Genomic DNA, 24,375 nt, shown 5'->3' with positions numbered 1-24,375 from the left:
GATCGTTCTCTCGTAAAGTCATGCTCACTTCTTTTTGCCGAACCCCAGGAATTTCTTCATCTTATCCTCGATGTTACCCTTGTTAGCACCTCCTTCTTTCTTCTCTGGCTGCTTCATGGCAGCTTTGTGATCTTCTTCACCTTGCTTCTGCTGTGTCACAACATTCACCTTCAGCTCCTGGGCCTGACTTCGATACTCTTCCTTCAAGCTTGGACCTTGTCTGGCTTTTTGAGATGCCTCCTTGGACCAGACCAATGTCACAAGCACCTTTCCCCGAAACCCAAAGTCACGCACGAGCTTCTTGTCACTGTTGTTTGGTAAGGTCGTCATTTGGTTCTTGTCGCCATAGAACTTCAGCTCAAATGGTTCAGGGGCTTGTGCAAGAGTGTTTTGCACCTTGGCATACAGATCGGACGCGGTTTCGGTGCTCAAGACTGGCGTCTCGATGATGCTCTGGTCGGGATATTTGACACGAACAATCACGCGTTGTATGCGTTCAAGCTCTGCTCTCTTCGCAGCCTCCTGCTCTTCAATCTCCTTGTCCGAGAGAAGTCGCTTGTTCTGGCCATGTTTCTGGAGTGCGGCTTGCAAAGCTTTCGCCTGCTCTATGCTTGGCTCAAAGCTTGAGGGATCGTCTTCTTGAAGCGCAGCAGCGGGTGTAGTTGACGATGAAGGAAGGTACACTGCCATGCCGTTGACGAGATTGGGCTTCGTCGAAGCAGAATCTTCTGAAGAGGCTGCAGATGCATCAGCAGGCGGCTGAGTTGTAGATCCGGTAGGTTCTGTTATTGATGAAGAAGCTATCACATCATCTTCGACTGGCTGTGCGATGGGGGCGTCCTCCATAGGAACATCCGATGGCTCAGCCGGGTCTGGACCAGCATTCCCGCCCAATGGTACATCAGGCGTCGATGTTGTGGCATCGGGTACGCCTGTTGTATCATTCACCGTGGCAGCATGTGCACCCCCAGCAGGCTGTGTTGCGGAGGGAGGAGCTTCAGCCTCACTGAAGTACTGTTCAATCTCATTCATCGCCTGCTCCAGAGGCTTCCCGCTGCTCTTGTAGGTCAAACGAATAAGCACGCTGCCACTAATGCCCAGTTGCGTCAAGGTCTTCTGCAGATCAGCAAACGTCTCAAGTGATCTGCCCATCACATTGAGACACGGTTGTTCGTATTCCAGCCTGCCAGAACCAGATCCGACGTTCGATGGTGTAGCTCGTTGTGTGATATTGATCTTCTGTGTCACAGCTCCCCCAGCAACAGCATCCTCGAACTTTCGTAAAACTAGCCAAAGGCTGGTCGTGCTCGGGAACTTGTCCTGCAATCGCTTTCCACCTTCTTTCTCTGGAAGTTGCAGAGCCACATTTACCACGCTTGCGGAGCGACTTCCTTGCACGAGCTGAAGCTTTGCACCTGAAGCGAGGCCCGATAATCGAAAGGGTTGTGATAGATCCAATGTCTTCTTGCCATCTTGTGTCTTCAATACCCACGATTCAGGATTCAGCTTCTTCTTCTTGCATGCCTCTTCCAGCACTTCTCGCAAATATGTCCCGGGTGTGACCTTGATCTGTGTTCTCTGAAATGTGGAGTCCACCACATAGACGCTGGCCGACATGTCGAGCGTCTGTTCTAGCGCTCTTCGGCGCGGGCCAGCAGTTCGCGAAGTTCGTCCCCGTCAAAGCGATCCGCGCGTGGAAAGAAGACGACTCCGTCGAGTTCGAGAAGGTGGCGGATATGCAGGTGCCAAAGAGCGAAGAGGGGACCAGCGAGACGAGGCTCGTCCAACAATATCCGTAATAAAGCCAACGAAGCCTTCTGCCTCGAAATGCGCAGCACCAGCAGGAAAGTGTACTAGACGGCGGCGGCGAAGTTGGCGCGTCGGTGATCGCGGTCTTCCTCGCGCAGCTGGCGGCGAGCTTCGAGGGCGGTTTCGTAGAGATAGGAGCAGAACTTCTTGCCTTTACTCCAGACTATGGGAGCCACGAACAGATAGCTCAAGGCGCAGACGACCAGGCGTTCGGACTTGGTGAGTTGCAGGCCGCTGAGTCGGAGGTGGTCGAGGGACATGCTCACCACGCGGCGAAGCTGGACATTAGATGGAAGAATTGTTTGTGTATGTGTCAGCAGATGTTTCTGCGTGATTCTGCTGGATGGCGGCGCGAGAGAGTTGACGTGACGAACGGGGTGTTGCCTGCCCTCGACGCAACCTGCCCCACCAAACACCGACTGCAGTGACACTTTCTCAACTTCGACACCAACACTCCACCGACAACACCCCCCCTCTTCCTCCTCACCACCGCCACGATGGGCTCCACAATCGTCGACATTTCCTCTCCGCAACACTTCTCCCAAGTCCTCTCTTCCTCGCGCATCGTCGTCACCGACTTCTGGGCCACATGGTGCGGACCATGTAAAGTAATCGCCCCCGCCTACGATGCGCTTGCCAGCCAACTCAGCAGACCTGGCTCTATCACTTTCACGAAGGTCGACACCGATGCGCAGAAAGAGATTGCCCAGACGTACAACATTTCCGCCATGCCTACGTTCCTCATCTTCAAAGCCGGTCGCGAGGTCAAGAGAATCAGAGGTGCCGATCCTAAAGGTCTTAACGAGGCTATCAAGCAGATCGCTCTCGAAGCGCAACAGAGCGATGCTGGTGGAGGTGGCAGTTCCAGCGCAGGACCGAGTGGGACTGGTGGACCTCAATGGCTCGCCGTGCCAGGACCAAAGGGATACCATGAGATAAGCGACGAGGTCGAGATCAAGGGCCTCGATTTCCTGAACGTAGACGGAGAGTCGGGCGAGCGGAGAGTAATCTTTGATCCTTCACAACCGAGTGGTCTAGGCAAAGGCAAATCAGCAGAAAGCGGCAAGAAAGACTGGATCGAATCGGACACAGACGAGCAGCTGATGCTTTTCATTCCATTCCAAGGGACGCTCAAGCTGCACAGCCTGCAGATCACGTCATTACCAGGTGAAGAGACGACGCGACCACGGACGTTACACCTCTACTCGAATCGCAGCCATGTGCTAGGGTTCGATGAAGCGGAGGACACGCCTGCAACTCAGACCGTCGAGATTAAGGAGCGCGACTGGGACGAGGAGACGCACACGGCGAAGGTGGAGCTACGATTCGTCAAGTTCCAAAACATCAGCTCAGTCACCATTTTCGTGGCAGACGGACAGGGTGATGAGGAGAAGACACGCATCGATCGCGTGCGTCTGTTCGGGGAATCCGGCGAGAAGAGAGCGATGGGGAAGTTGGAGAAGATTGGTGATGAGCAGGGAGAGTAGTTGTGTGCACACGCGGTGTACGCAATGGGGTTTCAAAAGGATAGAGGAAACGCTGATGCATGAGTACGACTATGATCACGAGATAGATGAAATAGGTATGAAACAAAAGGCATGTGTGATCGTGTTCTGATCACGACAGAGCGAGGCCTCTTCTGCTGTACTGGCTCCTTCCGAACAGATCTATTACTTCTGAGTCGTAGCGATTCAAAATCATTCAAGCTCGCTTCAGCACAATCGACATCTTGTCCTCCCCCGAATTACTGTAGAGTGGTGAGCCCTGCTGGAACTACATATACAAGCAGTCATCGCCAAAGTTCAACGATCGTCTTGCCGCCACGTTAGCCAAACCAGTAAGTCGTCAGGACCACTTGATGCTTGATGTTAATCCAGCTTGCGAATTCGCTCTCCATGTCTGCTATGACATGAAGCGCAGGCTCCGCTGCGCCTTAGTGTCTAATTAAGTGCAAGGCGATTGTTGTTTTGCCCTTTTTATGCTAACTTTGGACGTGCTTTTAGGCGAATGATAGAGAGAGCAGGCGGCACTTCCCCATGTCTGTATTTTTGGGCTTGACCCACGATTTTGTGCGCCCTATGTTTGAGTGTTGAAGATCGCTCTTTTCTGATTGAAAGGGCCTACTGAGCCTACATATTTGAGAGAAAACTTCCAGACCTCAACGATCGTGTTGTCCCTCATTAGTCAAGTTAGTAAGTTGTTGGCTATATAGCTAATGCTTGGACTATACGGTAGACTATCAACCATAGTAATGTTCAGTGTTGCGATATTTTCTGAGCCTGAATTTTGCCCGTTCGAATAAGGTACAAGGCGGTTGGGTTTTGCTCGAATCTCTGGCATTGTTGCCTGTTGCGTCCAGTTTTCTATACGCAGTAGAAGGCGATGTCTTTTTGCTCTTTGCCAATCAATTCCTGTCATTGAGACTACAGATGTAAGCAGTCATAATTCAAGCTTAACGATCGTCTTATACCTTCTTAGCTCAGTCAGTAAGTCGTCGACCATGTGGTCGATGCTTGATGCACAGATGCAGCTATAAACTTCAGTGGAATGTTTGACCTCGCAGCATTCGGGTGTAGGTTGATCGGCCGTTCCAAAACATGGCAGGAGCCGATTGTTTTGTCTTTTTGCTTCGACTTCATTAATTATTTTGAGGACCTTTGCAGGACGGAACGATTCTCTACGGCCTAGCTGTGTCTTGTTCTATCGTTTCCGGTGCTACAGCGAGCTAAGCCTACATGTACAAGGATACATCTTCGGAACTCAACGATTGCCTTGCACTTCGTTAGTTAAGTCAGTAAGTCGTTAGTTACTAGTCCGCTTCTGACGCTTGAGATCAATTACGTTTGAAGATCCTCTTCGATGTCTTGTCTCGGACATTAAGAGAGGCGTAGATGACGATAGTATTCGAACATAGTGCAAGGCTCTTGTTTTGCCCCTTTTGCATCGACTTTGCGTAGGACCCGAAGGTTCTGCATATGCGTGCTATGCTATCCCATCTTTTGACATAGTTAGCTAGGCATGAATCTACAAACAACGGTTATCGAGAATCAACGATCGTCTTATGCTTTGTCATTGAAACCAGTCCGCCGTGAGCTCCGTGGCCGATGCTTGATTTTTTATCCCAGCCTATCGTTTTGCAAGGTGTACTTGTCCGTAACAATCTAGATGGTCGGAATGGCGAGGGGGTGATTGAAGTAGAAGGCGATTCGTTTTTGATCTTCCCTCCTTCCTAGGCAATAAGCCCATATATTTGACTACCTCCCAGCAGAACTCGACGATCGCCTTCCCCCTCGTTGGTCAAGTCAGTAAGTCGTCAGCGATGTGGCCGATGCTTGATTTCAAGATACGGTATACAAGCGCTGCACAACGTTGAGGCCAATCGTGTTGTGTGGCATGTACTTTGCCGCGGTCTTTGGATGAGGTGGACGGCGTACTGTTTTGCCTTTCTGCTTTGACTTTCGCAACGAGAATTGAGCATCCAGTCCACTTTCAATTTTGAACAAGCTGTTAGAATCCAAGCAATATGGTAGCGCTCCAACATCGGCTGCCAACGATCGCCTTCTACCTCATTAGTCAAGTCAGTAAGTCGTCAGCCACATGGTCGATGTTTGTTCCAAATATGTAGCCCACGAGTCTCGTACAATAACGGATCTCGTTACATTGTACGGGTGTGATGGGCACCAATATTCAATGAGGTGGATAGCGATTTGTTTTGTCCTTTTGCTTCGACTTCCTAATGAGAGATGAGGCCCCAGTCCGCTGTCTTTTTTGACAACACTGCCAGAATCTGAGCAACATAAAGGCGCTCGAATCGTCTTATTCAACGATCGTCTTCTGCTTTGTTGGTCAAGTCAGTAAGTCGTCAGCACCCGCTGATGCTTGGTAAAGAGATTGCGAATAAGAAGCGCTTGTGGTGCCTGACCTGGTTTCGGTTCTTCATTCCATGTCGTATCACGTAGAAGGCGATTGTTTTGCCCTGTTGCCCTGGACTTTCGTTATTTCGATCGGTTTCAGCGCTACTTTCATCTCTTTTTGCCTGGCCAGAAACAGTCCAAGCACTATAATCGGGCCTGAACCACGACTGTCAACGATCGTCTTCTGCTTCGTTGGTCAAGTCAGTAAGTCGTCAGCTGCATAGCAGATGCTTGAAAGATAATGTCAGCTCTACAGCCGTGACATGTAGATCGATTGCAGGCAAGTGCCATCGAGCACGCTTGTTCGCTAAGGAAGTGGAAGGTGATCTGTTTTGCTCTTTTCGCCGTTGACTACTTTTGTATGGACAATGCTGAAGTTCCTCGTCGTTCGTCGATCGGTGAGAGTTCATGCCATACAGTTCCTAGCGGCTGGGACCGGTGAACATGTGTCGTGACTTTGGTTGCAAGTATGTACTGCCCTGACGTTTATCTCGAGCTTGCAAACACTTTCTATGCTTGAACGTGCAGTCAGCATGTTGCTCCAACGCAAGGGCCCGAATTTCAAGGGTCTTCTTGAATTATGGCGTCACAGTGTCGTGCGGCACAGTCCGACTGCTCCAGTCCGTTGCGACTTTGATGCCTAGCCGCCCCGCGCGACATGAACAACTGAGGAGATTATGAACGGGCTCTCACAGATCTACTTGCACAGAAGTTGGTACGGCACTATTATCGACATCAATAATCTAAGACATGGAAGATCAGGCTGCAACGAACCTCTTCGGGGCCCTCATATTCTGGCTCTATATCGTCCTGGCCCTTGTGTTCACATCCCTCGTCCTGGACTCTCTCATCCGACTGCCTACTCCCCCCGAGAGACGAAGCCAAGTTCGGGTCTTTAGCGGTCTGGCATTTTTCAGCTTTGTCGCCTTATCCTTCAACATGCTGCACGTGCTGGTCTATTCCTTCAGATTGTGGACGCAAGACCATCCTCTTCCTGAAGGGATCAGTGTGGCCTCGGCGCTGGCAACAATCTGGAAATGGTCCATCACATCGACTTTGTTCAAGGACTTCGGCGTCGCAATCGTTGAAGATCTGAAGAGATTTTTCTGGACGCAAGCTGCGCTGTGGGCGACCATGTCTGTGTGCCTGTACATGGGAGCTGAAGGCGTGCACAGAAGAGTTCCAAGGCTATGCGCGTATTTTGCGTTGAGCCAGATCTTGCCCATTTCGTTTGCGCAGAATCTATTTTACGTAGCGCTGCTCAAGTTACCGCCAGCGGATTTGAACACAGAAGTGACGTTGCCACGGAAGATCACTGCAGGCGTTGTGCTGGGTTATGGAGCCTCTTTGGTATTGGCGGCTTTCCCGCTAATCTGGGACGTTCTGGACAATGTGTACCCCATCACAGTGCGCAAGATCGAAGCCGTGCCTTGGGGTTGTGGACCACCAAGAAAAGTGGAAGTGGACAGCCGGTATCTCATCCAAATAATACTCATTGCGAGGATGTTGCTGTTGCTGCCACTGTTTCTGCCGAAGTTGTAGCGAGGGATCAACACAACGAGCTATCAGCGTGGCGGTTCTGATATGCAGGCCATGCAGAAACTGGTGACAGTTTGCGCTATCGCTATGACGGCGGGCGTCGGGTGTTTCTTGCGGAATCTCGATTTCATGCGGATTGAGTTTTTGATCATGGAGTTCAATGACCTTCTACTGCCAGCGCTCTGGAGTCATCCGGCTGTGACATCGCTGGGCTTCGATTTCCTTCTCAGCTGCATCAGTGCTGCAGCCTGGGTGTCCAAGTGGGTGCAATGTGGTGATGCACCTCGATTGTCAGAAAGCAAGAGAGGAGGGACAAAGTCCGAGTGACGAGATGGTATCCTGACTGCGCTGGCTCAAGAGAACACCAGATCTTCATTGAAGTCTCGTCCATTCACGGCATATTTCTCCTTGTTCAACGAGCTCATCTCTGGCTTATCCTTGCTGGTATCCCGTATCTCTGTTGTCCTCGCTCCCCCCTCTTTCTCTTTCTTCTCGTCTTCCTCGTCCTTCGCACAGCCACAATCGTAGAAGTCTCCAATGTTGTTGCAGTCGAATATCTCTTTGTGAAGCCTAATGTTCACCTGGTTATGCACATGACATGCCCAGCCTGCCGCTGCATTTCTCGAGCTCACTTGCGGTGGGAACTTCTTCAGTAGCTCTCCGAAATGTGTCGCACAATCTCCGCAGGGATACACGCGCTGGAAGGAGTAGATGAAGGTGCGCAGGGTGTTGCTCTCCTCTTCAGTCGGCTTCTCGGGGAAGCGAGCCATGACCGTGTGGAAGAAATGCCACGTCGATCGTCCGAGTTCCGCTTTCGCTGTCTCGTTGCCCAGCTTTGGAGCGATGGCGTGGCCAGTCAAAGCCACCTGGCCAAGCTGGAGAGCTCCATCTGTAGTCTGTTGGAGTGACTCTGCTGTACGGGCAGCTTTCAGCGCCCCCTGGTCATTCACTGATTGGCGAAGAGTGCGCATGCCGCTGAGCATGGTGAAGAAGACGATGAAGCATAGGAGGGCCAGCACGGTGTAGTACCGTCGAGTAGCCATGTTGATTGTTGATGTCGTGGAGCGGTGATACTGAGGAATGAGGAACTGCCTATTGAATGCTCAGATTATCGAACTACGCGGAGGTGGTAGACGACGAGTCCTGCAGGCTCAAAGGACAACATGTCGTTGGCAACGGGAGATGAGGACAAGGATGTCCAAGCTTTATTGTTGGAAGCATGTGTCTCAATTAAAGTAAGCAGTTCAGGCATCAACTTTTTATGCCTGACCAGCATGTCTTGAACGAGCGACCTCGGCCAGGAAATATATGCCATTGGCACGACTCATCATCCAGCACCACTGCTTACTCTGTCAGCACACACAACAAGACTCACTCAACATGGCTTCAACGTTCCCACCTCCACCGGTCAATACCATCGGTAGGTTACAGTCACCGAAGAACTGGCAATATACTGACTCGATCCAGATTGGGACGACATCGGCTTCAAAGTCCGCGAAGGTAAGCACGAGTATTACAGTCGTAAACACCACAATCTGACATTGCAAAGTCAACGGCCACATCGAATCGACCTACTCAGTCAAGACCGGAGAATGGACTGCTCCGAAATTTGTGCAAGATCCCTTCCTTCGCCTGCACGGCATGGCACCAGGACTCAACTACGGAATGCAATGCTACGAAGGACTGAAGGCTTCCCGCGGACCTGATGACAAGACCATTGGTATCTTCAGGCCTCAGGCCAACGCAGAACGTATGCAGCACTCTGCTTCCTTCGTCAGCATGCCAGAGGTTCCAGTCGAGCTGTTCAAAAAGTCAGTCCACCTCGCGGTCAGTTTGAACGCCGCATACGTTCCACCTCACCGCACTGGTGCTTCCATGTACATTCGTCCTCTTCTTTTCGGGTCCAGTGCTCAACTCGGCCTCGATCCACCTGAAGAGTACACTTTCCTCGTTTTCGTCATGCCCACTGGTGTCTACCACGGCGTGCACCCAGTCGCATGTCTGATCCTGGAAGACTTCGATCGCGCTGCTCCAGAAGGCACAGGTAGTGCCAAGATCGGCGGCAACTACGCTCCTGTCCTGCGACATAGCGGAAAAGCCAAGAAAGAAGGCTTCGGCATCACCCTTCACCTCGACAGCCGAACACGAACAGAAGTGGACGAGTTCTCAACTTCCGGCTTCATCGGAATCCACGGCAACCCCGAAGAAGGCTGCACGATCGTCGTTCCAGATAGCAAGAATGTGATCAAGTCCGTGACGAGCAACACAATCTGCGAAATCGCCAAGAGTTGGGGATGGAAAGTCGAGCAGAGACCAGTAAGTCCCTGCATCCTCCTTGTCACCCACCCAACTCATCGTCACACCAAACTAACAACAATCTCACAGATCAAATACAACGAAATCGGCACTTTCACCGAAATCGCCGCAGCAGGCACAGCAGCAGCTCTCGTCCCCATCAAGAGCATCACCATGCGCTCCAAGAACGACACTTTCAAATACCAAGGAGGCGGCGATGAGCCCGGTCCAGCTGTCGTTAAACTTCTGGCACAGCTGAAGGGCATTCAGCAGGGCAAGATCAAGGATGAGTTTGGATGGGTGGAGCAGGTTCGTGAGTATAAGCCGGATGAGTATGCGCATGATGGGACTGGGCAGTCGAATGCTGTTAATGGGGCTACGCCGAATGAGTTGCCGTAGAGGATGCGATGATATGAGAAATGGGAATGAATGGATGTGGGAATGAGGTGTATGCTTATGCTGCGCTGTGAGGAGGTAGATCTTACACGATGAATTGCTGTGATTGCGCTTCGTCCATGACTCTCAGTAATCATACCTTCCAGGGAAATGCTAGTTGCGAGAACCTTCTGATGCACGGAGAACATACTTGCTAACAATTTGCAAATACTGGGTAGAAACGCTTGAGGAGGCACAATATGTGATTATGAGTCATGTCCGCATTTCTTCACTTCCTACTAACAATCTCCCCAAAACATATTTCCTCCTCCCCATCATTCAACAACAACTAATGAATATCAACCGCAACCTTACTCGTCATAAACTGCCTAATATTCGGCAAAAACGCACAAGCAATACAACTCACAACTCCAAACGGAATCGTAGCATACCAAACCATCTTCAACGCCTCCGAATAAGCCATCTGACTCGCATACTGCGTCGCCGCAACAGTCGAAGCACTGATCCCCTCAATCGCAGCCGCTGCACCAGGAACTTGCGAGGCGTAAGCGGTGATGATGGCGATGATGGTTTGTTCGTCTGTGACACCGGATTGCACTGCGGCTGCGCCGACGAATTCTGGGAGGAAGCGAGTGAAGCGTGTGAGGAAGATGTTGAAGAAGATGGAGGTTCCGATTGAGCCGCCGACGAAGCGGACGGAGAGGGAGAGGGCGCCGACTGTTCCGACGAATTCGTCCGGGGCGGCGTAGAAGGCTAGGGTTAAGGCTGGGACGACCAAGGCGCCGTTGCCGAAGGCTGCGAAGGTGGCGAGGGTGATTGTTGTGCCGGGGTTGTTGGGATTGGAGACGACCAAGGCGCCGGTGAAGGCTGTCATGATGGCTGCGACGGTGAAGAACATGGTTCGGACGTGGCCTTTGGTGTAGCTCATCAGGAAGGAGACGATACAGGCTCCGCCGAGGATTGCCCAGGGGTAGCAGAGGCCACGGACACCGATGGTGATGGCGTCGGTGTTGTAGACGTACTGTAGGACGAGAGGGAAGAAGCCCAGGATCGAGTAGAATTCCATTCCGGCGATGAAGACGATCACGTACGCGAGAGCCACGACGCGTTGGCCTTTAAAGATCTTGCTTGGGACCATGGGAAAGGGGTGTTTGCCGTAGACTTCCCAGAGTGGGAAAGCGACGAATGTTGTGAGAGCTCCCACGATGAGTGGTCCAAGGACTGGTGCTGAGGTCCATGGGTGTGGGTAGCCTCCTGCTTGTAGTCCGACGAGGAATAAGGTGATGCCGACGATGGAGAGGAAAGCGCCAACCCAGTCGACACGCGCCAGAATTTGCATCTTGGTGAGACCCTCTGCGTTTGGTCGTGGTGGTGGCTTGTAGCAGAAAACGAGGCCGACCATGCCGACGAGGTTCCACAGACCGCAGAGGAGGAAGCAGTATCGCCATGTGGAGTTGCGGACGATGAGGATGGTGTAGAGGAGTTGTGGCATGAATGGGACGATCGAAAAGGTGACCAGGGAAAGGGTAACACCTCTCCAGCGTGCTGGAGTGATTTCTGCGACACTGGGATCATGTCAGGATACGTGCTTTTGTGTCATGAGTGTATAACTTACCCAGCAAGCGCAACAAGCTCGGCCATACCAGCTCCCAAGCCACCAATAGCTTGAGCAGACACAGCTTGCGCGAGAGAGTTGGCTGTGGCCTGAACGGCGCAGGAGATGAGGAGGAAGAGAGTTCCGATGAGTGCAATGTTCCGGCGGCCCATCAGATCAGTAATGTAGCCCACGAATGGACAGATGGCAGCCACTGCCAACGTGTTCGCAGTCAACATCCAGTTACCGCGAGTCGTGCCTAAGCTCTGCGAGATAGGAGCGAGCGCGGAGCTGGTGAAGTAGAGGATGATTTGCGAGCCCACATAGACGATACACAAAGAGAGCACAGCGATCATACGCTTTGCGGTCCATGGAATGTCTTCGCCATCCTTGCCGGTCTGAAAGCCTTCTGGAGGGCCTTTCTCCAGGCTTGACTTGTCATCGTTGTATTCATGTTGTTGTTGGAGCCCTTGAGCCTTCTCTTGACTGACCTCGGTGGCCATGGTGGGCGATTGCTGGAGAGAGTAGAAAAAGAGGAAGAGAAGAGCAACAGCATACCTCGAGCTCTGCAGGCAATGATCTACCTTTATTATGCTGATCAGATCGCCGCTGCCACGCGGGAATATCAGACGAAGTACACGTGCGGCGTACGTGCATGAAAGTCTGTTTGCGCGCGTGTGTTGGTTCCGACTGGAAGCTGCCGTCGCTATAGAATTGAGCGCTGTCCAATGGTCTTGCGTATAATGGCCTCAAACCTACACGGACGATCCTCTACGCGACGGCAAAGGACAGATGTAGTTTGGTATAGCAAGGAAAAGCGATTCAGCCCCCGCAATTTCCCCAGACACGTGAGAAGTAAGCAAGAGCGCCCTGCAGTCAGCCGTGATCTAGAAGGTGAACTTAGATCAACAGGTAGTATGGCTTAAAAGAGAAGCAATGGTTGGTACCGTAGAACCTTTCGACGAATTGACGAGGATCTCCTTGGTCGCTTCTCATATCCATGATCGTAAATCGAATCTTCTGCTTCCCAGCTCGGTCTCCTGCTCGAGGCCTGCTTCACCATCTTGCGAACACATGCGATTTGTCACCAGCTGTGACTGCTGGACATGACATCCTTCGCGCGTTCAAGCAAATGGTGGCTTGCTCTGGCTTGCTCTGGCTGGCTAAAAAGTCCGGCAAACGCGGTACAAACGGTTTGAGCGAGCACGGCGGAGACCTTGAATCCCAAAGAGGCAACGGCGTAGATTTCTTTAGTGCGGCTGACAGCGGTACTAGCGGGACTTGAAGATCACGTGAGGACAGTCAAAGATCCTGCGGCTCAAATACTTCTGGTTATTGTGTTCGAGATGCGTGTGAAGATGGAAGCTTCACACGAGGTCGTCCGGGAATCAATTTCGGTGACGGAGATTGTGTGAGGCGCGGAGCCGCTTGAATTATTGACGATGGAGGCCGGGTGGACTGTGGTCTTTCGCCCTTGGGCAGAGATCTATCGATCAGGGTATATGTCGCGAAGGAACAGCCTCCTAACATGCCAGTAGCCAGCACTAAACAATCGACAAGCACATGAAAGTCAGTGCCAGGATACAGCATGATTGACCAGGTGCCGAAAAGATCGACGACGCACAAAGCGCTCTTCTGCAAGAAGCAGTACTGGATGTAGTGAGCTGCCCACCTCAGCACCATAGACCTTCCTAGTGCATCGCAATCGTGACAGGTTGGTTCCAACTTTGTTCGTGGGTGTTGGAGTTCGAGCTCTGCTGCCGGAAAAGGACGTGAGCACAGCCAATTCAGAAGGTATCAGAACCGGTGAGGTGCAGTGGTCTTGCCCAGGACTCTGGTGTCATTGACACCACTGCGCGTCTGGCTGCGCGCACGTGTCGAGCGCGTGTGCTGTCGGTGTTCAAACCCAACAAAGATGGTGGAAGAAGGAACCGAAGAGAGGTTCGACTTGCAGGAGGTGATGCCTGTCTCAGCCTGAGGCAAGTGACAAGGATTCTGCAACGCTGGTAGTCTCCCCTGCGCACAAGACGATACGACAGGACAAGTGAAGCAAAACCACAGTATGATGAACGATTTTCATAACATCGCATAAACACTAATCCTCCACCACTTAATCCTCTACCCTCATTCATATCTAAAAACACTAAACTGCGCGAGCAGCATCGTCGTCTTAAATTGCTACCTTCTCCCTCTCAAGCTCTTCGATCCCATTCCTCATCTCTCATCAGCATCAGCATAATCTCAGTTCAAACCAAATTCAAAATCCAACGCAAACAACGCCCGAACGCTGCAAAAAGGGGGTATTCTCAACAACAGCAACAGGAACAGCATCAGCAAGTGCACAAGACAAACAATGCAATGGCTTTTCCCCGACCCCATCCTCCTGAGAATACCGCTGTTCCGGACAGCAAGGATCCTCCGCATGCCTCCTTCTACCCGAAAGCCAAAGCCGCCTCGACCCTCTATTGTAGAAAGAGAGGAGAGGAGAAGTGGAAAGGAAAACCCCAAAAATACGAGATGAGCGGACGCGTAAGACAGAAGGATTCATCACCGTCGAACGCCGCGGTCTCCAGCTCTCTCGGTCTCACCCAGTCCAGTTCCTGCCGTTTCGCATAAAAGCCACGATGGAAGGGTTGTGATTAGACAATGATGCTGTCAAGAGCCGAATCCTCGCAAAAGACCAATTCGCTCAATAATGCAGCAAGAGGCAAACTTCGCCGAGTCCGAAGCCCAGTACAAGAAAGAGCGCCGAGCAAACGATCATCTCTTCTTCGGGCGAGCAGCGAGATTGCCACCAGCGAACCAAGCAGCAAGAGGCGAAATCTCCTTCGACTTGACACTCTTGCTGCGAGCTTTGGTCTTGTCCTTCGGCTTATCCATGACAGGAGAGATTCCAGGCGGGAAGCCAAATGGATCCGGGTACGCGCCCGCCGGGCCAGGTGGAGGCGGAGGCGGCATTCCACCCATGCCCATACCCATGCCAGGAGGTGGAGGTGGCACCATGATCATTGAATCTGGGCTACTGGGTTTCTTGCCCTTCTTGCCAGCGTCTTTGCCTTTCTTGGATTTCTTGCCCGGCTCAGGTGGCATCGCATCAAAGGCTCCGAGTCCTCCTAGGCCAAATGAACTGAATGGGTCGTTGAGGGAACCAACGAAAGGATCTTCCTTTGGAGGCTTCTTCTCTTCCTCCATCGGCCAAAGATGCATTGTGACTTCCCAATCAGGCTGGATCATCGAGTCCCAGATTTGTGGTAGGATGATCTCTCCATCAGGTCCCGTGAGATCGTAATGGCCTTGGTGAACATGATCGCCAATCACATCGACATGCAGGAAAGCCTGCTTGATCAAAGTCTCCATTCCCTTCCATGTTTTGCAGATGGACCATGGGAAGCTGAACTTGCGTCCAACCGCATCCTTGAATCGAATTGGTGCTTTGAGTGAATCTGGCGTCGGCTTGTTCTTCGCCGCTTCCTCTTCCAATGCCTTCTTCGCTTTCTCGGCCTCGTCTTTGGCCTTTTGAGCTTCTGCCAATTTCGCTTCGTGCTCTTCCTTTGCCTTCTTCACAGCCGCTTCGTGCTCATCTTTGGCCTTCTTCGCAGCAGCTTCAGCCTCCTCCTTGGCCTTCTTCGCGGCATCTGCAGCCTTTGACTCAGCATCATCTTTCGCCTTCTTCGCAGCCTCCGCGATCTCAGCCTTGCGCTTCTTCTCCTCTTCGGCCCTTGCCTTCTCAGCGGCCTTTGCAGCAGCCTCAGCTTCACGCTCAGCGATCCATGCCTTCTCCCGTGCGACACGCTCTTCCTCATGCTTCTTGATGAGCTCTTTGAGCGCGGCAATTTCGTCATTCTTTGCACCAGCGTCTTTGGTATCTTCCTCCTTCTTCTTCGTCAACATCTCTTTCAACTGCTCGAGGTCCTTGTTCTTCTCAGGAGCAGCAGGTGGCGGTGAGGTTGCAGGCGGAGGAGGATATCCGGGCATTCCTGGTGGGTACATGGGATAGCCTGGCATACCATATGGATGGCCATATGGTGAAGGGTAGCCAGCAGGTTGATACGGCATCATCGCTTGTTCGGGTGCGAAATGTGTTGGTGCTACGAAGCTTTGCGGTCTGCCACGTCGGCCGTGAACGTCAACTTCGGAAGGATGTCGTTGTGGTGGCGGCGGTGGACCCATGTGAGGCATGGGCGGTTCTGGTGCGCCGCCAAAGTAACTCGCACTCTCGTTGGGCATCGGTGAGAAGGGATTCGGCTGTGCTTGGTGCGCAGCAAACGGATTCGCGTGCGAAGGGTAGCCAAAGGCATCTCGCGTTACGAGAGCCTGGCGCGGGTCGTGGTATGGGTCTGGGTATCCCGCTGAGGGACCCGACGCCATCGTCGGTGGGTAGCCACCATGGCTTCCAGGCGGCACATGTCTGTATCCGGGATAAGGTGCGCGAGGCATGCCAGGGTGGCCATACGGTGGGTAGTCGTCGGCCACGGTGCCTGCGCTGGACGAGCCGTCCGAGAGCTCACGCCTCGACGAGCTGCGGTCGCGTCGACGTTCGTGGCGGCTTTCGTGCCTGGAGTGGTGTCGTCGCGAAGAACGATGCCGAGGCGGGCTTCTCTCCTCTCGCTCTACGTCTCGATGTGTCCTGCGAGAGGAGTGCCGCCTGGCAGGTGGTATCGGCACCTCCACTGTCGGGCGGCGGGAGTGTGGTCCGCGTGATCGCGAAGCTGAGTCGGACGGGTCAATTTCGTCCTCGTAGTCGCCGTCGCCAATGTTGTCCCAGCTCGAGTCGCTGGAGGAGGGACTACGGCTGCCGCCGCTCGAAAGTGGTGAACGTACTGATGCGCTGCCGCCGGACGATGTGTGGCCTCCGGGAAAGACGTGTATCACTCGATCCGCTCCCGTCCGTACAGAGAATGAGGCTGTACTCTGTCTGCGAGGTCGCTCAATGTCAGCTGAAGACTCCTTCGGTGCACTTGTGCGCGGAGGGGAAACCCTAGTTGCGCCTTTCTGCGGAACGCGGGTGGCCATTGGGGCGGGAGGGCCTCGGAGGCGAAGCAGGTCAAGTATGTGGGTGAGGAACAGAGAATGGGATTTTACTTACGCCCGCGACATCGATCAGAGCAATGTATAGGCAAGCTCAATCCTGGCCTTGTTACTGTCAGCTACAAGGACAAGGTCGAAACGCCAACCAGTGGTCTGGCGTAGCTTTGTGAAGAGCCCAGGTGAATGGGTGGTCCCGCGTCACAGTATTGCCCAAAGGGTGCTACGGCGACGTCGTAGCTTGGGGATTGCCCTCCCACGTACCGGATTCTGCTGCACGTCAAGCCTCGGAGTGACCTGGTCGACGTGACACAATTCTCCGACAGTGAATGTTCGTTGAGAGGCGGTCGCCTTTGCGGTCGGTCGGTCGGTGATGTGGCCGTGCTGCCCCAGGATGGCAGCGTGGGAGAGGGCGGCGGGAACGAGGGGTATAAACACAGCCCTCCGGATTGCTGTAATTGCGAGGCGCTGTCGGTCCAGGATTCCCTAGACGCGAAAGTCTGGCTGGCAGAAGCCGAGAGGTCAATTCCTAGCCGCCAGATCTTAAACGGCTGGTCTGTGTGAAACGTCTCGTCAAGCTTCGTACGAAACTTTGGCGCGTTTTGGGCAACGACGTCGCGCGACTGCCGTGCAGCAGTTGGTGACAGCGATGGCCACCAACAATGGCGATGACAGGTGGAGGCGTGCGTGTGCGTGGTGCAGCAGCAGCAAAAGGTTGTTGTGTGTTTGGTCGCCCCTCGCGGCAGCGCAATGATGCAATGGGGGGAGCGGGAGTGTCCAGCAGCAGATCACGGCGGGAGATCACTCTCGTCTCGGCGGGCTCCTTCGCTGCTGCGATTGGCGATAGGGGGCTGACAATGGCAGATTGCGGTCCAGTGCTGGGTGCGGGGTGATTCGTGTATATCAATAGATCCAACGCGCACTCCTCTCGTGACTCTGCAGGCTCCGGAGCGAGATCAATTTCACGCGCGCGCAAACAGCAACAGCGGCGTGGAGCGAAAATCGAACGGGGGCGCAGGGTATAAGACGAAGCGGCGGGAAAAACCGCTGCAGCCTGCACGCAGCGTGGTAGTTTGCAGTAGTGCCAGCAGCTGCTTAGGCACGAAGGCTGCAACACACGGACGGTGGGTCTGACTGCGATGCTGATGAGTGCTGACCGGTGTAGGCGGGATGGTGGCTGTGATCAATGGATTGTTTGAAAAGCCTGGCTACGAGGTAGGAGGTACTTCCAATGCTGGGCCCGTTGGCCAAGTAACAACCTTTCTCCAAGACAAGTCAGCCAGGCGTGTCGCGGGCCGACACAGAATCACCGGATGCAAGAATATGCGCGACAGCCCAGGCAAGCAGGCCTCGTACGCAGGTGGCCGTCCAGTCTCTCTTTCACTGTACTGCTGTCGGTGGTGCAGGCGCCCTTCTCAGTCTTCGTAGTTCGGTATGTCGACGTGCGAAGGAGCCTGAAAGCATGGATGATTGCTGTAGTTGAGTCGCGCGGAGAAAAGTATCGCCTGGGCAAACACACGCAGGCAATTGCTGACCAGATGAGGCAAAACTCGGTGGCAAGATGCTGAGTAGCAAGGTACAGTCGTAAGTATCGCAGGAAAGTACTGACTTGCTGGTACCGGAGAAGGTGTCGCGAAAGGGAAAGCTGCAATCAATCAAGCGGGAATGCGGCGAGTTTTCCTTGCGATGCAATGACGGATCTGTGTCACTCAAAACTCCAAACACGACCAGCGCAGCGCAGAAAATGCCAGCTGGCTAGGCAAACAAAACCCACCCTTGCAACTTGCGACCCAAAGCTGCAGCAGAGAAATGGATACAGTATGTATACCCAATCCGCCGCACGTGCTACGACCAGTCAACCGCCTCTCCGTCTTTTTGGGCGCCGACGACCAGAAGGATAACAAGCAACATCCCAGCAAAATTCCCCAGCCCGTTCTTTAACAGACCGCTGCTCCAGCCTTCAGATACCCAGAACAGAACATTCATCCAGCCAGCCAGCCCTATGATACCACGTCCTCTCCACGTACCACCCAGAAACGCTCCAAAGCCGAGACATTCCCGCTGCGTTTCAAAGCAATTGTTTCTGCAGTCATACCCTCGTCCACAATCGCGCCACATGTCTCGGTGCTGCGAAACGCAGCACGAGAAAAAGCGTTGGCTGGACAAGAAGAGAGCACCACTCTTCATCATGCCCGGCGGGTTCGGGCAGAAAGAAGCCAAGCCCAAACTCCAGCCCACACTATTAGCTACTGTAGCTAATCCAGGACAGCCACGTATGGACGCCCAACACTAGACTAGGGAAGACGTGCATGTACAACTTCGTCATTGGGCGACAAAAGTATTCTGCGTGCAGTTTTTTCGGGTCCTTCGTCAAGTACAGTCATTCAGCCTGCCGCGAACTTGCATGCAGTAGAAGCGAGTGGTAAGTTGTGGAAGATTGAGAGGATGACTGGTGAAGGCAGATGAGATGGAAGAGTTCGGGTTGGGCTGGGTTGGCGCTTAAGCACCTTTCGCGCTTCTTCTTCGGCATTAATCTGCATGGAAAATTTCGCGTTCAGTATCTGTAGGAGCTACTCTCATCATTCATCTCTTCATGTTTGCGTCGTACTACTATCTGGGTATCATGTGGCGAAGAAGAACGTGGTGGTAGTATACAAGAGCGGTGAAGGGTCGACGGAGCACGCAAGCCTGCAAGCCTCGTGTACCTCTTCGAACAAGGATGAGCACGCTCGCGTGCATGAATGACTGCAGGACCTCCGTCCACACCGTCCAACGCATCATCCGTGAGCAAGGTCGTAGATCGTATCATTCGTCGAGTCTCGTCCCAAGCAAGTGGTCGTGCCTGTCGGTGTCCAAACTGTCGGATTCTCGACAGTCCAGGCCATCGCGTGGGAAATCCTGTCGAGTCAGAGACTACACCGCATGGGGGTGAGATGGTTGTGACGGGGTTATGATCATTCGCCGAGAACGAGGTCGACATTTTCCAAATCTTCCATTTCCGTGTTGCCGACTACATCGTCCGGGTCGAGACGATCTCCATCGAAGGAAAGGTATGCGGGCTGATCAGCTGAGACGCCCATCTGCTTCTTTGCGTAGTTGATGATCTTGGAGATCTTGGTAGTCTGAAGATCCACGTTGTTAGCTCGTTCGGATATGTCTGGGCATCTAATCCGACTTACCGAAAACACCTTCACGTGGACGGGTCGCTGATCCTTCGCTCGCACGATGATCTTTACCTCAGCCTTCTGTTGCTGCTCTTCCTCAGCGGCTGCCTCGGTCTCAACTTCGGGCTCGTACTGAGCGCTCTCAGCCTTCGCCTGCCGTAGTTTCTCGGCTTTCTGCTTATCCAACAGCTCTTGAGTGGTGGCCACAACATGGACTTGCGCAGCTCCATCAGCATCCCGCTGATCCGCTCGCACAACATTTCCTTCTGAATCGACTTCGAGTCCGAGTCGCTTGCAGGTGGTGAAGTCATACATGCGTATTCCGTTCCAGGTGAAGAAGACCTTGTCACTAAAGTCCTGCGGAAACCCTTGCTTCCCACACCAAGCCCGCCGGACTGTGCCCAGATCCTGTGACATCTTTCGTTTTACCAGGAGCTCCACTGCGTCTGGTATGTCCGTTGTTATGAAGAGCGAGATGATGGGATCGGGTGGAGGAGGCGTGGGCAGTCCTGACAGGTTGTCTCCCTCTGAATTGCCTGCACCTGGAGTCGCTGACCTCAGCTCTTCTTGCTGCTTCTTCAGCCTGTGCTTCTCCCGGGCCATTCTCTGCAGCGCTGCGATCTCTGGGTCTGAATCTTCTTCCTCTTCTTCCTCCTCCACCACCGGTGCCGGCTTTGTAGTGCTCTTCACAATCTCCACTTCACTCTCTGTTTCTGCGTCTTGCTCTGCTCTCGTCGTACTGTCCAGCGCACTCCTACCTCTGCTTCTAGCAAGGGCATCCCTCGTACGTTTGCTCCTCGGCGACCGACGAACGGGTAATGAATCCTCGGGCTCGTACACGATCTGTTCGTCCTCGGTATCGCTGTCGATAGTCACCGGCTTGATCCCGACGGACGCTAACAGCTTTGCACTTTCTTCTGAGTTGATGCGCCTCTTCTTGACAGGCTCATCCTTTGAATTACGCTCGAGGCTCTCACGTTTGACTCCGCTCTTACTGTCCGTCTTCGCAGCCTTGTCTTTGCGTCGCTGTGCTTTCTCCTCTTCTTTTTGCTTTGCCCGCTCCTTCTTTCGCTTCTCCTGCTCCAGTCTGTCGCGCTGAATGGCCATGAAGTTCTTGCTGTGGCTAAACAAGTCCTGATCATCGTCCTCATCATCGCTGTCGGCTTTCGTTTGCGTCTTCGCCCATGAAGGGGCTTTGAAGAACGACATTGTGGGAGCGGTGACTTCTGTTGGCAGTCGGAAGATGTTGCGTCGGTAGCATGAGTGTTTGGTGGAGTGGATGTCGTGAAAGGTCGATGCGATCAACAACAGTGAATTGAAGGTGGAGCACAACCTGAGCCACGCGATCGACGCGAAACCTTAATTGAGTCCGTGCTCGGAACGCGCGATCACATGTCAGATTCTTCTCACCATCACTTGAACTTCCACTCTCACCTTCTATTTTTTCGATGGACCGGACATCAATAGGAAGCATCGCCCTTCTTGACATTTGCTTCCGTATGCTGCCGATGACCGAGCAACGAATGCGCCATTGCAATATTGCAATGCCAGACACAATCCTCTGAAGCAAGATCTGAACGGCCATTCCAACTTACAGAAAGCCAGCTACCATCGCAACAACCAAGCCGAATCCCACGAGCCAGCTACTCACGCTCTCTCTCCTAGCATCACTTTCACCTCCCAGCACCTCGAATTCACGACATTCGCCTTCAGGCTGGCCATTCTGAAACACATTCTGCACAGCAAAACTCTGAATCGCATATGGCAAAATCCTACAGTCTCCTCCAGCAGCACCACTCTGACAAGTCCAATCATAAATCGGCAGTTCCATTGCATCTTGTCCCGCCAACGGCGGCAGTTTTGAACACTCCCTCCCGCCGTAGACATACAACCTCAAAGCTGCATACTCCCCCTCACCTTGCTCTCCGTTGCCCGTGGCATTGGTCTGCGAGTACCGAATCCTCGAATAATTCGTGTTTGTGCTGTATGCTGAAGGATTGGTGAGAGAATATTGAATCGGCGTGTTCGATGCAGACCAGAGGATTCCGGAGTAGTCGTGGTAACCTGAAGCGTTGAGTGTATTTAGAGGGGAAAAGACTTCGTCGAGGTTGTAACAAATGTCGCCAAGCGGGATGCTGCCGGTGGAGAATGTGAGAGAAGCTGGGTCTTCGGTATTCGGACATTCAGCGCCATTGTCTGGCCCGAATGAGACTGTAAGGTTCTGTCCACGGCTAATATCAAATGGTTGTTAGTGGATTTTGGTATGTGAAACTCAATGGTACGAGCTTACAGCTGATTGTTCTGAGCGTGGCAGGTCAACAGCAGGCTGAAGATCCAGAAGAGTGAATGCAATGCCATCTCGATGGAGACTCGCAACGATACGAAGATTGACTCTGCAACTGCAAGATGTGGGCTTGCTCGAAGGCTTTTATGTGGGAGGCCGAGGCACGATACGACAGAACAAGTTTGCCAATGCTAAGCTAGGGACGCCCTTGGCGACGAAGGATCACCTACTGCGCTCGTGACCCGGTTCGTGGACGACAGCATCAACTTTCTCGAGAAGCGCCACAATCAAGGAATGCGGAGGGAGAACTAATCAGCGCTTGTGAGAGTATACCGCGATTTTCGAGCCAAGCTTCAGAATTGTCTCCGAATGAGCATGCCAAAGTCCACTTCGAGCTCACCACGGGACTCCCTCATATCTCAACACTTGTTGCCAAAGCGACGATGTGTTCAGGAACATCTTGTCCGGATTAACACCCTCAGTGCCGCAATACTCATCTTCAAGCCCTACTTCGTCAAATGAGTCTCTCATCGCGCCTTGTCAGCTCCCAACTTTTGAGCACACTGGCATTTTTACTCAATGTCGACATAGTGCAAATCTGTAAGGCCAGCGGGGTGCCAACAGAAAGGCATGTGAGCATACTTTGATGTCGATGGAAAGGATTCTGGAGCAAGGCAGCGCCTTTAGGCAGCGAAGAGCCATGACGTCAGAAGCTTCAAGCGGCACAGTGGTACATCAATGTTAAGGGCCAGAGCTGAAGACATTCACGAACCCATTCTGGTCTTACGCTCCAAAACGAAGCGACTCGTAAGACGGCTTCCTCAGGTCACTGTTCAAGTTCGGCTCCTCCTCCAACTTCTGGTCATTACAGTCTGGCACTGCGATGGTCGAGTACCTGAACACTTCCGACATACATTTCAACCACGATGTCGCTGACAGGGACTCATTGGACCAGGACTCGGACGGAGGAAGTGACAACAGCAACGAGTCGTACTCTCCGTATACCCCTGAGGGCCTTGTATGGTTCTTCACGGACTTTTACGAATTTCTAGCGACTCTGCATTATGATCCTGCTGATCTCAAATATCCTCCACCAGAAGGCTGGGATAAGTCGATGCTTCCCAACACGATCATGGAGAAGAAGTCGGAAGGTGTGGTCGAGTTCATGAGACAATTGCCGTATTTCAGGCAGAGAGCGGATGGGAAGTCTACCCACGTCCATTACAAATCAAAGCTGCTTGATTATACGGATCATGAGCAACACGGTTACGTAGAAAGTCATGATTAGATCATGAACGGGTCCGAAATCTGGTGTACGCTTACTGGCCCTGTGGATCATTCAAACCTCTTGGTATTCGCTGCCGGCTGGGAAAGCTTCGGTCGGACATTCATCATTGATGTCTTGCATGGTGAAATTACGGAAGAGATCGTCCGCTGCGATACTGTCTCATTTGTCGAAGTTGAGCCATTCTTTGAGGATCTGAAGGAGAAGTATCGATCGCTGCAGCTTATTCCTTGTCCTGGGAGGATTACCTGTGAAGCTCATGGAATACCGGAGAGGAGTGAAGAGATTGCTGAGGTGGAGGTTCTAGCTCAGAAGGATGTGTGGTTTGGGGGATCAGATCTGGATTGGCAATATGTGAGGCAGGTCTATCGTCAATTCGGTTGGCCGGATGAGTTTCGACGGGATGAGGCTTTCGCATTCCTTGAGGGTTTCATGGAGAGGAATGGGCATCGGCCAGGCGATTGGGAGACATCGAATCAGTAATATGGGGGGATCACACTCGAGGCTTTGCCCTACTTTTTACTTGCACTGCTCGACCGCTTCCTAAAGTGCAAAGCATGATGAATGTCGCAAGAAGAGCAGTCAGGCCAACATTGACAGGTCGATCGAAATGCCTCGAGCTACTTGGGACTATTGGAGTAATTGATGCACGAAATTGTGCTTTTCAAATTGAAAAAGCTGTAGAAGCACTGTCGACGTTTGTTTCAGCGCTACAGAAAAGTAGAGGCGCGGGTTTCAGGTTGAGCAAAGAAGACGAGCTGGGGCTTAGTTGCGTCTTGGCAAGGCAGTGCACTTAAGCGCCCACGCCACGTTCTTCGCTTGTCCCGATGAGATGACTCCTCTCCACGATTCGTTCAACAGTGGCAGAATAGCCATTGAAGAGATGAAACATCAAGGGTTCGCCAAACAATTCGGCTGAGAAAGAGCCCGCCAAGCCAAGCACCGCCACAGCAGCGACATGTGCTCTGGACACTGTTGCCTTGGAGTTCAGAGGCCATAAAAGCCATTCCTACGGCCTGCTGGGCGAGGTGATTTGTCCGGCTGCCGCCTGGCATCAAGTTCTTCCCTTT

At 52.8% G+C, this 24,375-nt stretch overlaps 11 protein-coding genes across 11 annotated transcripts; 4 read left to right on the top strand and 7 right to left on the bottom strand.

The window, feature by feature from the left end:
• Positions 1–24: 24 nt before the first annotated feature.
• CKM354_001217600 (uncharacterized protein) lies at positions 25–1,617 on the bottom strand (the record flags this gene model as incomplete). Its single annotated transcript, XM_044807691.1, has 1 exon — positions 25–1,617. One exon carries the CDS (start codon positions 1,615–1,617, stop codon positions 25–27), a length of 1,593 nt encoding a protein of 530 aa, XP_044663626.1.
• A 236-nt stretch (positions 1,618–1,853) lies between these two features.
• On the bottom strand, positions 1,854–2,069 carry CKM354_001217500 (uncharacterized protein; the record flags this gene model as incomplete). Its single annotated transcript, XM_044807690.1, has 1 exon — positions 1,854–2,069. One exon carries the CDS (start codon positions 2,067–2,069, stop codon positions 1,854–1,856), a length of 216 nt encoding a protein of 71 aa, XP_044663625.1.
• Positions 2,070–2,306: 237 nt separating this feature from the next.
• On the top strand, positions 2,307–3,296 carry CKM354_001217400 (uncharacterized protein; the record flags this gene model as incomplete). The annotated part of the gene is made up of 1 exon (XM_044807689.1): positions 2,307–3,296. The coding sequence occupies one exon, from the start codon at positions 2,307–2,309 to the stop codon at positions 3,294–3,296; it is 990 nt and encodes a 329-aa protein (XP_044663624.1).
• Positions 3,297–6,473: 3,177 nt separating this feature from the next.
• Positions 6,474–7,589, top strand: CKM354_001217300 (uncharacterized protein; the record flags this gene model as incomplete). Its single annotated transcript, XM_044807688.1, has 2 exons — positions 6,474–7,130; positions 7,314–7,589. The coding sequence occupies 2 exons, from the start codon at positions 6,474–6,476 to the stop codon at positions 7,587–7,589; spliced, it is 933 nt and encodes a 310-aa protein (XP_044663623.1).
• Positions 7,590–7,615: 26 nt separating this feature from the next.
• CKM354_001217200 (uncharacterized protein) lies at positions 7,616–8,305 on the bottom strand (the record flags this gene model as incomplete). Its single annotated transcript, XM_044807687.1, has 1 exon — positions 7,616–8,305. One exon carries the CDS (start codon positions 8,303–8,305, stop codon positions 7,616–7,618), a length of 690 nt encoding a protein of 229 aa, XP_044663622.1.
• A 337-nt stretch (positions 8,306–8,642) lies between these two features.
• CKM354_001217100 (uncharacterized protein) lies at positions 8,643–9,956 on the top strand (the record flags this gene model as incomplete). Its single annotated transcript, XM_044807686.1, has 4 exons — positions 8,643–8,682; positions 8,730–8,762; positions 8,812–9,578; positions 9,648–9,956. 4 exons carry the CDS (start codon positions 8,643–8,645, stop codon positions 9,954–9,956), a joined length of 1,149 nt encoding a protein of 382 aa, XP_044663621.1.
• Positions 9,957–10,281: 325 nt separating this feature from the next.
• Positions 10,282–12,050, bottom strand: CKM354_001217000 (uncharacterized protein; the record flags this gene model as incomplete). Its single annotated transcript, XM_044807685.1, has 2 exons — positions 10,282–11,518; positions 11,569–12,050. The coding sequence occupies 2 exons, from the start codon at positions 12,048–12,050 to the stop codon at positions 10,282–10,284; spliced, it is 1,719 nt and encodes a 572-aa protein (XP_044663620.1).
• A 2,257-nt stretch (positions 12,051–14,307) lies between these two features.
• On the bottom strand, positions 14,308–16,560 carry CKM354_001216900 (uncharacterized protein; the record flags this gene model as incomplete). Its single annotated transcript, XM_044807684.1, has 1 exon — positions 14,308–16,560. The coding sequence occupies one exon, from the start codon at positions 16,558–16,560 to the stop codon at positions 14,308–14,310; it is 2,253 nt and encodes a 750-aa protein (XP_044663619.1).
• A 2,966-nt stretch (positions 16,561–19,526) lies between these two features.
• CKM354_001216800 (uncharacterized protein) lies at positions 19,527–20,945 on the bottom strand (the record flags this gene model as incomplete). The annotated part of the gene is made up of 2 exons (XM_044807683.1): positions 19,527–19,694; positions 19,752–20,945. 2 exons carry the CDS (start codon positions 20,943–20,945, stop codon positions 19,527–19,529), a joined length of 1,362 nt encoding a protein of 453 aa, XP_044663618.1.
• A 382-nt stretch (positions 20,946–21,327) lies between these two features.
• CKM354_001216700 (uncharacterized protein) lies at positions 21,328–22,094 on the bottom strand (the record flags this gene model as incomplete). The annotated part of the gene is made up of 2 exons (XM_044807682.1): positions 21,328–21,967; positions 22,027–22,094. The coding sequence occupies 2 exons, from the start codon at positions 22,092–22,094 to the stop codon at positions 21,328–21,330; spliced, it is 708 nt and encodes a 235-aa protein (XP_044663617.1).
• Positions 22,095–22,903: 809 nt separating this feature from the next.
• Positions 22,904–23,788, top strand: CKM354_001216600 (uncharacterized protein; the record flags this gene model as incomplete). Its single annotated transcript, XM_044807681.1, has 2 exons — positions 22,904–23,236; positions 23,309–23,788. 2 exons carry the CDS (start codon positions 22,904–22,906, stop codon positions 23,786–23,788), a joined length of 813 nt encoding a protein of 270 aa, XP_044663616.1.
• Between the last annotated feature and the right edge of the window lie 587 nt (positions 23,789–24,375).

This window comes from Cercospora kikuchii (genome assembly GCF_019650295.1).
Source record: "Cercospora kikuchii DNA, contig_00009, whole genome shotgun sequence".
NCBI classification, from domain to species: domain Eukaryota; kingdom Fungi; phylum Ascomycota; class Dothideomycetes; order Mycosphaerellales; family Mycosphaerellaceae; genus Cercospora; species Cercospora kikuchii.
This window is presented reverse-complemented; position numbering and strand designations above follow the sequence as displayed.